Here is a 14933-nt window from a genome sequence, read left to right as displayed (position 1 = left end):
CCATGACATCAGGAAAGTGATGCCATGACTTGCAAGTGAATAGGATTTAAGTGAGGGAGGGCTGTGCAAAGTCACCAGCCTCACTCTCTCCTCCAGAGCCGTCTGGGTCCAGTGGCAGCACAGCTGGAGATGGCCCCCAATGCAGTGGGAGACCTTGACCTTTTGGAGCTAAAGTCTTTTCCAGGTCCCAGTTTGTCTGAGGCAACATCCATTCAGTGATTAAGGCTTGGTGAAAATGAGGCAAAGAATGGTCTTTTACCTAGTCCAAAAAAAAAAAATCAGTATAGGAGGGGAAGACCCTCAGGGTTTCTGGTTAAAATGGAAACAATTGCTGTTTGCATTCACTCTGAACCTTCAGAATCCAAAAAGTGACCAAGTGAGGCTTGGGCTAGGACCTATTGTTGGCCAGTCAGTGAGAGCTAGAGTGATTTGGGTTTGTAAAAAGGAAATCCAGCCCATAAACCGCCAGATCTTTTTTTTTTTTTTGGTTAGGCAGTGGCGTTGAGTGACTTACCCAGGGTTACGCAGCTAGTGTTATGTGTCTGAGGCTGGATTTGAACTCAGGTCTTCCTGAATCCAGGGCTGGTGCTCTATCCACTGAACCCCCAGAGATCTTGCTAAATCTGATCCAGTTCATATTGCCAAGTGCTGAGAAACAAGACTGGCAGCCTGCCTGCCCCCTGCTGCCCTGCCTTAGACAAGGAATTCTGGTAACTCCCATTGGCAAAGACCTTTTGAGTCTGACGTGCAGTCCCTCTGTAAGTGAGGCCCAGTAGCTATTGTCCTCCCCATTTGACCACTGGGACCTTGAGAGTGAAGGGAGCCAAAGTGACCTGCCCACAGTCTATCAGTGCCACATGCCCACTGACCATTCTCTAAATTTCAAACGCTGAGTAAAACTGGACCCAAATGTATTTTAAAACGATTTTCAATCCAGAGGGATTTTGGGGGAAGAGGCCTGGCACAGAATGGATGTGTAGACATTCTTGTGGATTAATGAGGCTCTGATGTCTCCCTCCCCACTGTGTGACCCTTAGACACGTCACCCTTTCTGTGCCTGGGGATCACGGACCGTTCTTGCGCTGCTACGTCCTGGGGCAGTAGGCAGGGTGGTGCTTTGTGACCCTTGACATTACTCCCTTCCTCCACATGGTCTCTGCAGCCGAGCAGGCCCCTCCATTCCACCACTGATGCCCAGCCTGTCTCCCCCAAGCACAGGCTAAGAAAGATGTGATGTTGAGGATGAAGTGATGGCCAGAGGGGGACCTCTGCTGCGGCTTCAGTGCTCGGATGAAGGCCCTGCGTGGTTCCCTTCCCTGAGATCACCTTCTCCTCCTCCTCCACCTATCAGTGTTCTTAGCACTTAGGGTCACAGAGTGATTCCTTCCTCCCAACAGCCCTGTGAGTTAGCTGTGTAAGGACTGGTCCTCCCACTCACAGACGAGGAGGACCCTGAGGTCAGAGTGGGCACTTACCTGTGCCTCCTTGTTCTCTCTCCTACCTTGAAGCAGTGCCATAGCAGGAACGAGAAGGCCTGACCCTTCCCCTCTTCCTCCTGCCATCTGTTGGCCGCACGCTGTAAGGTTGGTGGGGTCAGCTTTCGGCGATTCTGCTCCAGCTCTGCCCTCTCTCACCTTGCCCTTGAGTCAGTCAGGCAGTCAGCTTTTATTAAGCCCCTGCGAGGTGCTGGGTGCTGCTAAGCCCCTTCTCTGAGCCTCCATTTCCCCATGTGTGAGATAAGGGATCAGGAAGCACCCCTCGGAGGCCCTCCGTCATCCACCAGTCTTCTGGGCAGTCTGTAGTTCTCCTCTGCCTCCTGTCTCCCAGACTCCTTGAAGCTGCAGGGTAGGTGCCCGGCAGCATTGCCAGAGATGCCATCTGTGCCAGAGAAAGCGCAAGTCGTGTTCGGAACCCAGAAACCAGCAGCTACTGAGGGCTGTCACCAGGAAAGGGAGAATGTCTGTGCTTTGTCAGTGAGTGTCATTCCAAGTGATGAAAATGGGGTTCTTATGAGGCCCTACAATGGAATCCTTGTGCTTTTTTTGAGGTTTTTGTATGGATCTTTGTTTTTAAGTTGCTTTCGTTTCCCGATAAATAAGAATAATTAGAATAATAGCTGATATTCATGTAGCACCTATGTGCCGGGTAGTGGGCCAAGTGCCTTACAATTATTGCCTCATTGGAACCTCACAACAGCCCTGGGAGTTAGGTGCTATTATTATTTGACAGATAAGGAAACTGAGGCAGGTGGGTAAGTGCCTTGCCCGGGGTCAGGCGGGGTCACTGGATTTGAACTCAGATTTCCTTGACTCCAGGCCCGGCCCTCTGAGTAAAGCCAGTCAACATTGTCCACCTTGTCATGTGTGCAGCACCCCACACCTCTTGCCCCCCCAACCCGTGCGAAGCTGGGAGGAGGTACATTGCCTCAGTGTCTCCAGAGGGCCAAGCCTGACCATCACTGCGCAGCTGGGAGTTTCCCTTTTTGGCTTCTTTCCACTTTCCTTGTAGCAGTAATTGTGCATATCGTCCTCTTGGGGTTGCCGCCGTGGCTCAGTGTCAGGTCAGGTCAGCGTCCCCCTTGTTCCTCCTTGCAGAAATAGAACCAGTGCAGCTTTTAGAGCTGATCTTTCTGTATACCTTTGAGCTGTCTGATTGATTTGTGAAAAACCCAGCAAAAAGGCCCTTCCTGACCAGCCTTCCATCTACCTTCAGGGGCTACAGGACGAGAGGAAAGAAAGTTATGCTAGCATACATCAGACAACTGATTTCTCCTCTTCAGGCCTCTAAAAGGGTGCATATGTGTGCATGGGTCATATGTGGGGGGGTATGAGTGGTGTGGGAGTGGGTGTGGATGTGTGCGTGTACAGGGGTGCCTGTGTATGAGACTGTGAGTGTGGGGTGTGTGTGTGCGCGGTGTTGTGTATATCTGAACTCTCACTTTCTCTCTCCCTGCCCCACACTAGAAAAAGCCATCATTTGACATGTGTATGTAAAATTACATATATGTGTGTGTCTATGTGTGTGTACAGATAGATCAATATAGATGTATGTGTAAACCCATGCTGTGCGTAGTTCTGTTCGTCGGTTCTTTCTCTGGGGGTGCAAACCTTTCTTCCGAGAGAAATGGTTTTTAACTTCACGGATCCTTTGTAGTTGGTTTGAGTGTCTGTAATACTCAGAGTAGCTTAGCCGCTCCCAGGTGTTCTTGGAACAACGTTGCCGTTCAACGCACAGTGTTCCCTGAGTTCTGCTCATTTCGCTCTTCATTATTCCACGTGGGTCTCTCCATGTTTTTCTAACATCACTGAGCTCACTGTTTCTTGCAGCACAAGCAGTATTCTGTCACCATCACAGACCACGACTTCCTCAGCCGTTCCGCACTCGACAGGCATCCGTTTGATTTCTGGTTCTTTGCCGCCACAGAGAGCTGCTACGGACATTCTAGAACACGGGTTCTTCGCTTTTTCCCCTGATCCCTTTGGGGAACAGGCCCAGTAGTGGCGTTGCTGAGTCTGAGAGTCCCCCCGTTGATCGTGGCTGGATCTGCTTTGTCCAGACTTGTTTTGTGGTGTCCCCCATTGGACTCCGGAGAGCAGAGACCATCTTTTTCCTTTCCTTGTCTCCTCATTGTTTCACACAGGGCCTGGCACACCGGAAACGATTCCTTATAACAGTGACTCCTTTGAAAGAAGAGAAGGAGGGGGAAACTAATTGAAAAAAATGGACATTAAATGCAATATTCCATGCCCATGAACCTCCCACTTCTGCACAGGAGGCGGATGTTTCGTCTGTCTTTGTTGGGGCCAACCTTGTTCTTTAAGAAACTAACGGGGACAGCTAGGTGGCACAGTGGATAGAGCTCTGGCCGTGGAGTCAGTTCAAATCCGGCCTCAGACACTTGACACTTACTAGCTGTGTGACCTTGGGCAAATCACCTAACCCTGAATGCCTCACCAAAAAAGAAAAAAAAAAGAAACTAGTGGAAATGGACCCTCAGCAAAGTTGCCAGTTGCAAAACAAACCCATTAAAATTAATAGATTTCTATAAAATAGTAACAAAATTTTGGAGACAATAGCAGAAAAGGAAGGTCCCACTTCAATGCAGAATGCATAAAATGTTGTAAAGTCAGTCTGCTAAAACACACTTATTATTTGTGTAAGTTCAATAAGAAAGTTCTCCTGAGAGAAATAAAAAGCAGCTTAGCTGGAGGAATATTCACTGCTCGTGGCTGGGTCTTGCCAATACCGTAGAAATGATAGTACTACCAAAGTTAGTTTGCAGACTGAATACTCTACCATTCACCTTATTGAAAGAATACCTGACATCAGTAGAGACAATTTAATTCACATTGATTTGAAGAGGAACAAGAGAGGTAGAAGATCAAGGAAAATGATGAAAGGTACAAGTGAAAAGGAGTTGCATTTTCAGGCCTTAAGCCGTATTATAAAGCAGAAATCAGAACCATGTGGTACTGGTTAATAAATTGAAGAAGAGTAGGCGGGGAAACAGAGTAGATGGGGAAGAATCAGCAGTAATTGAACCAGTAAACCAGTGCTTGGTAAAACTCACAACATAAATTACCCAAAGTAATCTCCCTTCCAACAAGTTCTGGGAATATCAGAGAGTAATGTGCTAGCAATGAAACCCACATCTAATGCCATCCGCCACAGTGAATTGAGACTTGGACGATGACCTGTATCCTAAAGATTTTACCACCAAAAAGTCAGAAGAGAAGCTGCACAGGTGTGCCTGGAGGGCTGATTCTTACAGGAGAGAAGCAGTTTGGAAGGACAAATGGCTTTGATTACATGAAGCTGAAGAGCTTTTCACCATCACAATTGACAGGTCTAGGCTAAGGGCAGCAGTCAGTGGGGGTATAGCTCTTTTAAAGTGCAGTTCCTGTTTGTTGAATTGAATTGTGTTGGCTGGTGTGGAAGGCGGGTTAACCTTGTTGTTCTCGGCCACAGAGGTCAAAACTGGGCACGGGAGGAAGGGCAGGCAGGCAGCAGAAGCTGACCAGAACGGCTGGGACAGCCAGCAGGGAGGGAGGGTCTTTATGGAGGGCTTTAGGGTCAGACATGAATTGGACCCAATCCTAGGGTTCCAGGAGAGCACTGGGGAGAGTCAAACATGGAGCCTGGACATTCAGACTCCAGGCCTGCTCCCCCTGCAGTCCTTGCCAGTGCTTTTAATCAAGGTTGGCCCAGAAGCTCTGGTAGGATCTAGGCAGCATGGTTTAAGGAAGTGAACACTAGACTTGGGATCAAAGTCTAGACTTCACATCCTGACGCTGACACGTACCAGACAAGGCCACATCATGCGCCCAGGGGCGTCATTCCTGTCCGCTCTAAAATAGGGGTCACAGGAAGTGCAGAAGCTGCCTCATAGAGGTTGCTGGAGAATGGTATCTTGTAACGTTTAGAGCACATCGTTGGCATTGTGTGGGTGAGGTTTGTCTGATTTGAGGCCCGGGGCCAGAGGCAGGTGGATGGCTCTTGGTGAGGGGGGTCGGGGACTTCTGCTCCTTTGGGGTTTGACCTGGTCCAGTGTTCTGGGAGTGTACATTGACACAACTGGCAAATAGGAAGAAAGCTTGAGGGTGGGAACCTAGGTTATGGGAATACTCCCTGTAGTTTTCATAAACAGAAATATTTGACCTAAAGATGTTCCCAGTTTGTGGCCAGCTTTAGGGAACGGATGGGCGAGCGTCTGGGCAGACGTGCCCATCATCCCAGACTCATTCCAGACGGGGGTGGGGCTTGGCCCCCTCAGGCAAATAGCAAGTGGCACAGTGCTTGTTCTTTTTCAGATTGCTCTTTACTGCTGTAAACAATAACCTTGGACAAAACAACCCAGCAGATCTCCTAACATTTAACAAAGCAACGAGGGAATCCTTACGCATCTGTGTTTTTGTCCTTGTTGCCTGTGGACCAACGCACAGGCGACCAGGTTCAATACAAGACTGTAGGAAGGCCGGAAAGTGAGTCAGAAGGGGAAGTGGTGGGAAAATGCCAGCTTTGGAGTCTGAGGAAGTCCTCGCTCCACCCCAAAGGGATTCCGGGGTGCGAGGAGCCCAGTTCATGTAGTCTGCCTCTTTCATTGTCCAGGAGGAAAATGAGGCCCAGAAGGAAGTGCCCAAGGTCACCTGAGGGCCCAGGACTTTTTCCTGGGTGCCATGGGCTGCTTGCTGGGTTGTGACCCCTCAGTGGGCTTCCCTCATTTCCCTCCTCTGTGGATTGAGGAATTCATGCAAGATGATCCTTAAGGCCCCCATCATTGGCTGCGCTAACTAGGTCCTAACAACTAACATGGTTCCCTGGACTGGCCTCTTTCCCTGCACCGCCTTTCTTCAGCAGGTCATTCATAGCATCATTCTTTCCTCCTCACTTTGGTTGGCTAAGACGGTGATGGCTCTTTGTGAGGTGCCTTTCAGAAGACAAAGAGGGGGGCTTTACATGGAGTTGCTGAGCGACCTTGACCTTGCCAATGCAGGATGCCACGTGCTTGATTCATTTATCGTAAGAGTTTGGAACGTGCCCTAAAAAGCCTCCTGTCATACTGTTCTAACTCCTAGTAATTGCTGGGAATGTCCTTTAGGTGGAGGATGAGGGCCTCTCTTGTTGGCCTCCTCCTTCCCTGCCCACATACAGGCTGCATCCTCTGCCAGGAGGAGAGCTCTTGGATAGGCCTGTCTCGAGGAGGTCAGATGGAGGTGCTCAGACTTGCTGAGGGCTGAGGACTGGTGTACGTGGCAGAGTGGCCAGGGTCAGGACCCTGCGAGGAGAAGCTGTGTTGGGAAGGAGATACCCAGGATGGAGAGGGACTGACTGCGGCCCATGCATGGGAAGGAGAAGCCTGGGAAATGGGGGGCTTGAGAGATGGCTTCACCTGTCATGCGGAAGAGGACCACCTCGCTGGCTGGGAATGTTGCAGAGAGGGTTTGTGTCAGGGCCTAGGCTGGAATAGGTGACGTCTGAGGTGAGGCCCCACGCGGCTCAGATTCCCTGGTTTTTGTGACCTGGCAGGGATGTACAGCTGGGAGAAGAGAAGACGGGGTACAGAGATGTCCATAACAGACATACGTAAGAGTTGTGTTCAGGCCTCGGGAAGGCTGCCACGAGGCTGAGGAGGGCTTCCCTCTGCTCTTCTTGGCCCCAGACGGTAGCAATTGGGGAGGCAGATAGAGGCCCTCTTGGTGTAGGCAGTTCCCTGGCCAGGGGCGCTTTTCAGGGAAGTCATTGAGCAAACCTTTATTAAGCTCTTACTGCGTACAGAGCTGGACACTCTGCTGGACACTGGAAGGGAGAGAGAATGAAAAGAATTTGAAGTCAAGAAGACCTGAGTTCATTCCCTGACACCTAGGGGTGTGACCCTGGATAAGTACCTCACCTTTCTCAGCCTCTGTTTCCTCATCTGTAAATCAGGATGATAATAACGCCCACCCCACGGGGTTGTTGTGAGATTCCAGTGAGATGATCTGTGTGAAGCACTTGGCAAACCTACATCTGTTGGCTTTTCTTTTTGTGAGTAGGAGGAAAAGAGCTGGGTACCCTGTGACATGATGTCACAGGTTAAGTGCGTTTGAGAAGCTGTGAGATCTCAGGGATGGGTGGAGGGTGTGGGGAGAAGCCGGGCAGGCTTTCTGTGGGAGTGGGGGTTGGAATGTGCTTTAGAGACAAGAGAAAAAGGGAAGACAGGAGGACGCACTGTCAGCCTGGGGGCCAAGCTGCCCTGAGAGGCAGTGAGTGACTGCTGAAAATCTCGATTGATGGAATGCCGTGAGCTGGCCAAAGATTATTCTTAAGTGGATGTCCCCCATGGGAAGGCCCCTGAGACCATTAGATCCCAATGGCAGCAGAGAGGGACCGTCTAGGAATGTGGGGCCAGAGATCAGGCCTGCTCAGGCCAGACGGTAAAGGCCTCCTGATGCCAGAAGTCAGCAGAAGCTAGGGGAATTCAGTGAAAGAAGCTAGGTTTGTGTCTTCTCTCCATTGCTTCCTGACCTATCTGTGTAACCTTGGAAAGTCACCTCCCCTCCTGTCCCCAGGCCTCAGTGTCCTTTCTCTGTAAAAAAGAGGGTTGGACCGGATGGCCTCTGAGGGCCTGTCCAGTTCTGGAGCTGGGACCTTATGACTGTAAGGAAATGGAAGACTGACTCTAGGGGTGTGTGTGTGTGTGTGTGTGTGTGTGTGTGTCTCTCTCTCTCTCTCTCTCTCTCTCTCTCTCTCTCTCTCTCTCTAAGAGAGAGACAGTGTGCTCCACGGGCTGCCCAACCACCCATGGCTGGCAGGGAATGTGACACCGTCTCCTTTTCATTTCAGGTCAGCCAGAGCAGCATGACCATGATGTCTTCGCCATCCCCTGTCCAGCAAGCCCAGACCCCCCAGACAATGCCGCCTCCCCCACAGCCATCTCCCCAGCCTGGCCAGCCCTCCTCACAGCCCAACTCAAACGTTAGGTGAGCTTCATCCATTGTGATCGCAGCAGTTACTCCATGACTTCAGCTCCCCCTGTTTCTGGCCTCCCCGTCCTCCTAGTCTTTTCTCCCACGTCCTCCTGACCTGTTAGCATCAACTACCCTCTCCAGGTCACCCAGCTGGCCTTCACTGGGGGCCTCAGCCCTGGCCACCTGGCCTCTTTGGCCTTCCGTGAGCTCCCCTCAGTTGGAGGCATGTTGTCCCCTTGTCCTTGTGCAGCTCTGGCCCTGCTCCGTCTCCCAGCAGCTTCCTGCCCAGCCCCTCTCCACAGCCTTCTCAGAGTCCGGCTTCTGCCCGCACTCCACAGACCTTCAGCGTTCCATCCCCCGGGCCGCTCAACACCCCGGGTGAGTCCCCACGGTGGGGGGGCAGTGGCCGGCTGGCTTCCTAGGGGCTGGAGGGGGCCCACCTGAGCCCGTCTCCATTCTGTGGTCTGGGTGGGGCAGGCAGTGCTGGACTCTCTGCTTGGGGGGGGACGTGGCCAGAACTGGAACGTGTTGGATCCTCTGTTTGAGCAGAGGAACGTCATAGAGCGCCGGGCCTGTGTGACGCCCCGCACTACCAGGGGCGAACCACTGTGGGCAGGGCCCTGAGTCGTTTGGCTCTGAGCTCCATTCCAGCCAGGAAGCCGGAGGCCAGAGGTGGTCAGGAGGCCCTCACTGGCTGGCCCAGGTCCACGAAGTCTAAGTCCAAAGTGCTGTAGTCCCCCAGGGATGTGTGTACTCGTGGTGTCCTGGGAAGAGGGCTGTGCTGGCTGTGGAGCCCTGGGCAAGTCTGCCCCTTCCTGCCCCACCCCCCACCCCAGGCCTTGGAGCACCTAGATCCTGTCAAAGAGCACATTTCCATGGGTTGGTCTCTAAAGCTCTCCCAGCTCCCTGCGTCATCCTGCCTCCACTAAGACCATCTGCTGAGCCTAGGACTAATTTGACCGATATGAAGCCCCCGTTGTGTGCAGCGTACAGTCCTCAGTCCCAGATGGGATGCAACACTGACGACTTCCAGTCGTACAGGCAGAGGGACGAGACGCCCCCGCAGACAGCCAGGACAGCTGTCACTCCTCCTCGGAGCAGTGCCCGGGAGGAGCACTGAGGGCGGGGGGCCAGGGGCCAGCCGGCGGGAAGCCGCGGGAGAAGCATCCCTTCTCCTTTGCTGTCCTCCGTTGCAGTGAACCCCAGCTCGGTCCTGAGCCCAGCCAGCTCCAGCCAGGCTGAGGAGCAGCAGTACCTGGAAAAGCTGAAGCAGCTGTCCAAATACATCGAACCCCTCCGACGCATGATCAATAAAATCGACAAGAACGAAGGTGCCCTGGCCTCGGCCGCCCGGGCGTGGGAGGGGGAGGGGAGGAGGCTCGGGAGCGCTGGCTGTGGGCAGAGTCACCCGGGGGGGGAGAGCGTCCAGGGCAGGCCTGACCACGGACGCTCTGGGCGCCACGTGCCTGCAGCCTCGTGCCTCTGTGGGCCTCCGCTGGGAGCTCCCGTGGACAGTTCTCACCGGCCTCCACTCTTTTTCAGAACGGAAGAAGGATCTCAGTAAGATGAAGAGCCTGTTGGACATCCTTACAGACCCATCCAAGCGGTAAGCATCGTCCCTGCGCCTCTCCCCAGCAGAGGAGCCCCCTCCCCTTCCGTCGCCTGGGCCTCCACGAAGCATTCTGGGACAGGCGTCCCAGGGTGCCGTAACTGTCCGTTCCCTCTTCTCTCCCAGACTGAGCAAACAACCTGGACTCTTTTACTTTGTTTTCAACAGACTAAGTCTTAGAGTCAGAGTGTTTACCATGTAAGCTACTACGTATCAGGGTTCTTAACCTTGTTGAGTATCACGGACCCCTCTAGCGGTCTAGTGAAGCTGTGGATCCAATGCATAAAATAAAATGCCAGGATTACAGAGGAAACCAAGTATATTGAATTAGAATTATCAAAGTATTTTTGAAAGCCCAGCCTGCAGCCTCCAGGTCCAGAACCCCCGACTTGAGGTGAGCTGGCCCAGCCCCGTCTGAATCATAACCCCCTCTAGCAGTCTTCTGAAATCTTCAGATAGAGGGATCTCTTCACCTCTCCCGGAAATCCCCTCTGTGATGAAGCACTCTTCCTGTGAAAAAGTTTCTCCTCATATCAAACCGAAATCTGCTTTCCTGCGCCTTCTCCCAGTCACTTCTGATTCTGTCTTGGGACGGATCTTCAGAAACTCAGAGATGACGGTTGGAGCCTGCCTTCCGTAGTTGGCTCTTCTCCGGGCTCAGGAGCCCTGAGTACAGTTCACTGATTCTTAGCTGACACTAGACTCGCTGGCTTCCTCCCTGAATGCAGAGATCCAGCTGCGGGCTGCCCAGGGTGGGAGGTGGCAGGAATACCCTCCTCTGCCCCCCATTGCCAGCCCCATTCACTTATCTGGACTTGGTCAGCCCTGAGGCTGTGTGGGAGTGCAGGTGGGGAGACGGTTGCCTTCCTACCTTGCTGCCAGGGGTACTGTGTGGGTACCAGCCAAGGTGAGGCCCCAGCTGCATCTCCTATTTCTAGCCCCACTAACCCCTGACCTGGGGTCAGGCTGATGGCTGTCTTCTCTTGTCCCAGGTGTCCCCTGAAAACACTCCAGAAGTGTGAGATTGCTCTGGAGAAGCTAAAGAACGATATGGCTGTGGTGAGTGTGGGGAGCAGGCTGGGGCCGAGTGACCTGATGTGGGCACGGGGAGCCCTGCAGTGGCACACAGGGTCTTGTTCAGGCCTCACCGGACCTGCTGGAGGTAGGGGCAGAAAGGATAGCCTAGGCACCCTGTGTTCACAGCCCGGAGCCAATGCATAGACACAAGCTGGTTTAACCTAGAATTTATCTGATGCACAGAGCCTCATGCATGTCAAGCCTAGGGAGGGCCCTAGAGTCAAGTCTCAGGCAGATGGCCGCTGCTTCTGGGGCGTCAAAAAGGACCATATCACTTAGAAGGATGTTGCGTTTAGAACTGTACAGAGTCTCTCACAGCCAAGCCCCTCATATTTTTTAATGAGAGTTTTTTTTCCTTTCTCTATGCACGCCAAACCTGGAAAGAGAAAAGCAAAACCCTTGTAACAAAAAGCATAGTCAAGCAAAGCCGATTTCCCACGTTGGTCCTGTCCAGAACTGCCTCATTCTGCATCTTGCATTCATCCTGCCTTGTCAGGAACACACTTCCTTCATCTTCAGCCCTCTGGAGTCACAATTGAGCAGAGTTCTGAAATCTTCCAGACTCGTTTGTCTGTACAGTGTTGTAGCTCTTGCGTATAGTGTTCTCCTGATTGTGCTCCCCTCCCTCTGCATCGTTCATACCGTCCTTCCCCATTTTCTCTGAATCTGTCACCTTCAGCATTTCTTACAGCACAGTAACATTCCTTAACATTCATGGACCGTATTCCTCTTCTTCCTTTCTCTTCCCATAATTTTCTTTATAAAAATTTTGTTTAGGATTTTCAGTTCCAAATTCTCTCTCCCTCTACCCTGTCCCTGCCCAATTAAGAAGGCAAGAAATATGATACCCTTTATACATATGAAGTCATGCAAAACATTTCTGAAACAGCCATGTTGCAAAAAAAAAAAAAGGCAGGAAAATAAAGAAAAGATATGCTTCAGTCTGTACTCAGACTCTGTCAGCTCTCTCTGGACATGGATAGCATTTTTCATCATGAGTCTTTTAGGATTGGTGTGGAACATTGTATTGATCAAAGTAGCTACGTCTTCCACAGTTGATCCTTGTTAAAATATTGCTGTTACTGTGTACAGTGTTCTCCTGGTTCTGCTCACTTCACTCAGCATCAGTTCATGTAAGTCTACCCAGGTTTTTCTGAAATTCACCTGCTCATCATTTCTTACAGCGCAATAGTATTTCATCACAGTCATATACCACAGCTTGTTCAGCCATTCCCCGATCACATGCTCTCAGTTTCTAAGCCTTTGACACCATAGAAAAAGAGCTGCTACAAATGTTTTTGTACAAATAGGTCCTTTTCCTTTTTCTTTGATTTCTTTGAGATACAGCCCTAGTAGTGGTATTGCTGGGTCAAAGGAGATGCACAGCTTTATAGCCCTTTGGGCATAATTCCAAAATTGGTGTCCCAATTTTTTCACAGCCCTTCCAGCATTTGTCCTTTTCTGGTCATGTTAGTCAATCTGATAGGTGTGAGGTAGTTCCTCAGACTTGTTTTAATTTGTATTTCTCTAATTATTAGTGATTTTGAGCATTTTTTCACATGACTATTGACAGCTTTCATTTCTTCTTCTGAAAACTGCCTATTCATGTCCTTTGGCCATTTATCAACTGGGGAATGGCTCATTTTTTTCATAAATTGGCACCATTTCCTATATATTTGAAAAATGAGGACTTTATCAGAGAAACTTGTTAGGAATTTCCCCCTCCCCCAGTTTCCTGCTTTCCTTTTAACTTTGGCTGTTTTGGGGTTTTTTGTTTTGTTTTGGTTTCGATTTTTTATTTGTGCAGAAACTTGTGAATTTAATTTAATCTAATCTAAATTATCCGTTTTAACCTCCCTGTGATCCTCTCTATTTCTTGTTTGGTCATAAACTCTTCACTTGTCTATAGATCTAACAAGTACGTTTTTCCATGCTCCACTAATTTGCTTATGAGATCACCCTTTATGTCTAAATCATTTACCCATTGTGACCTCATGTTGGCATACAGTATGAGATGTTGGTCTGCACCTAATTTCTCCCAAATTGCTTTCCTGTTTTCCCAGCTTGTCAGATGGTGTGTTCTTTTCCAAAGCATGAATCTACTCAAACACTATGTTACTGTGGTCATTTACCTGTACTTACTATATGCCTTCACTATTCCACTGATCCACCCGTTCTATTTCTTAAACAGTACCAGATTGTTTTGATGACTGCCATTTTGTAATATAGTTTGAAATCTGAAACTGCTAGGCCACCTTCCTTCACATTTTTTTCCCACAGAATTCCCCTGATCTGTCTTTATTTGTATGAAGTATGTTTTGTGATTGTGTTCACATAATTCCTGTGTTCATCTTGGCAGGTAGACTTCCAAGTATTTTATACTGTCTGCAGTTATGTTAAATGGAATCTCCCCTTCTGTCTCTTCTTACTGGGTTTTGTTGCTAATATATACAAATGCTAATTACTTTATTTTGTGTCCTGTAACTTTGCTAAAGTTGTTCATTGTTTCAGCTAGTTTTTTAATTGATTGTCTAAGTAAAGCATCATGTTGTCTGCAGAGAGGGGTAATTTTGTTTCTTCGTTGCCTATTCGTCTTTCATCAGTTTCTTTTTCTTCCCTTATTGCTAAAACTAACATTTTTAGTACAATATTAGATGGTAGTGGTGATAATGGGCACCTCTGCTTTACCCCGATCTTATTGGGAAGTCTTCTAGCTTATCCCCATTGCAGATGATGTTTGCCTTTGATTTTAGAAAAGTTTAATTTATTCCTATGCTTTCTACTGTTTTAGTAGGGATGGATGTTGTAATTTATCAAAAGCCTTTTCTGTATCTATTGAGAGAATCATGATTTTTGTTGTTTTTGTTATTGATATGGTCAGTTATGCTGATGTTGCTGTTCCGTTGTTTCAGTCCTCTCCAACTCTTTGTGACCCCATTTGCGATTTTCTTGACAAAGATACTGGAGTGCTTTGCTGTGTCCTTCCCCAGCTCATTTTACAGTTGAAGAAACTAAGGCAGACAGGGTTAAGTGACTTTCCCAGGGTCACACAGCTAGTATCTGAAGCCAGACTCTAGGCCCAGTGTTCTATCCACTGCGCCACGTAGCCACCCCTAATTATGATGATAACTTTCCTAATATTGAACCAGCTCTGAATTCCTAGTATAACTCCAACCTGGTCATATTGTAGAATCTTTGTGATATTCTGCTGTAATCTCCTTGCAGGTATTTTATTTAAATTTTTTGCATCAGTATTCATTAGAGATATTTGCCTATAGTTTTCTTTCTCTGTTTTTTCTTTCCCTGGTTTAGGTATCAAAATCATATTTGTGTCATAGAAGGAATTTGGTAGAACTCCTTTACCTATTTTTTTTTTCAAACAGTTTACATAATTTTAGGATGAATTAGTCTTTCAGTGTTTGGAGAATTCACTTTTAAATCCATTGATCCTGGAATTTTTGTCTTAGGGAGATCATTTATGGGTTGTTCAATTTCTTTTTCAAAGATAGAATTATTAGGGGCAGCACTGACCCTTGGAGTCTGGAGGACCTGAGTTCAAATCTGGCCTCAGATACTAACTAGCCGTGTGACCCTGGGCAAGTCACTTAATCCCAATTACCTCAAAAAAAAAGTTACTTAAGTATTCTATTTCTTCTGTTACTCTGGGTAGCTTACGTTTTCATAAATGTACATCCACTTCATTTAGATTGTCTTTTTTCTTGGCATATAATTAGACAAGGTAGTTGCTAATTGCTTTAATTTTATCTTCATTGGTGGTACATTTACCCTTTTCATTTTCA

At 49.0% G+C, this 14933-nt stretch overlaps 1 protein-coding gene across 1 annotated transcript in view; it reads left to right on the top strand.

The window, feature by feature from the left end:
• Window positions 1-14933, top strand: part of MED15 (mediator complex subunit 15) — a 90821-nt gene that overhangs the window by 67382 nt on the left and 8506 nt on the right. Inside the window, 5 exon segments of the mRNA XM_078154491.1 lie at window positions 8323-8459; window positions 8698-8825; window positions 9644-9778; window positions 9990-10053; window positions 11049-11115. Of these exon segments, the coding sequence (XP_078010617.1) occupies window positions 8323-8459; window positions 8698-8825; window positions 9644-9778; window positions 9990-10053; window positions 11049-11115 (531 nt within the window).

This window comes from Phascolarctos cinereus, unplaced genomic scaffold (assembly GCF_003287225.1).
Source record: "Phascolarctos cinereus isolate Bilbo 61053 unplaced genomic scaffold, phaCin_HiC Scaffold_4;HRSCAF=312, whole genome shotgun sequence".
Classification (NCBI taxonomy): domain Eukaryota; kingdom Metazoa; phylum Chordata; class Mammalia; order Diprotodontia; family Phascolarctidae; genus Phascolarctos; species Phascolarctos cinereus.
The sequence above is the reverse complement of the archived record's forward strand: the minus strand, read 5'-3'. Positions and strand labels throughout refer to the sequence as shown.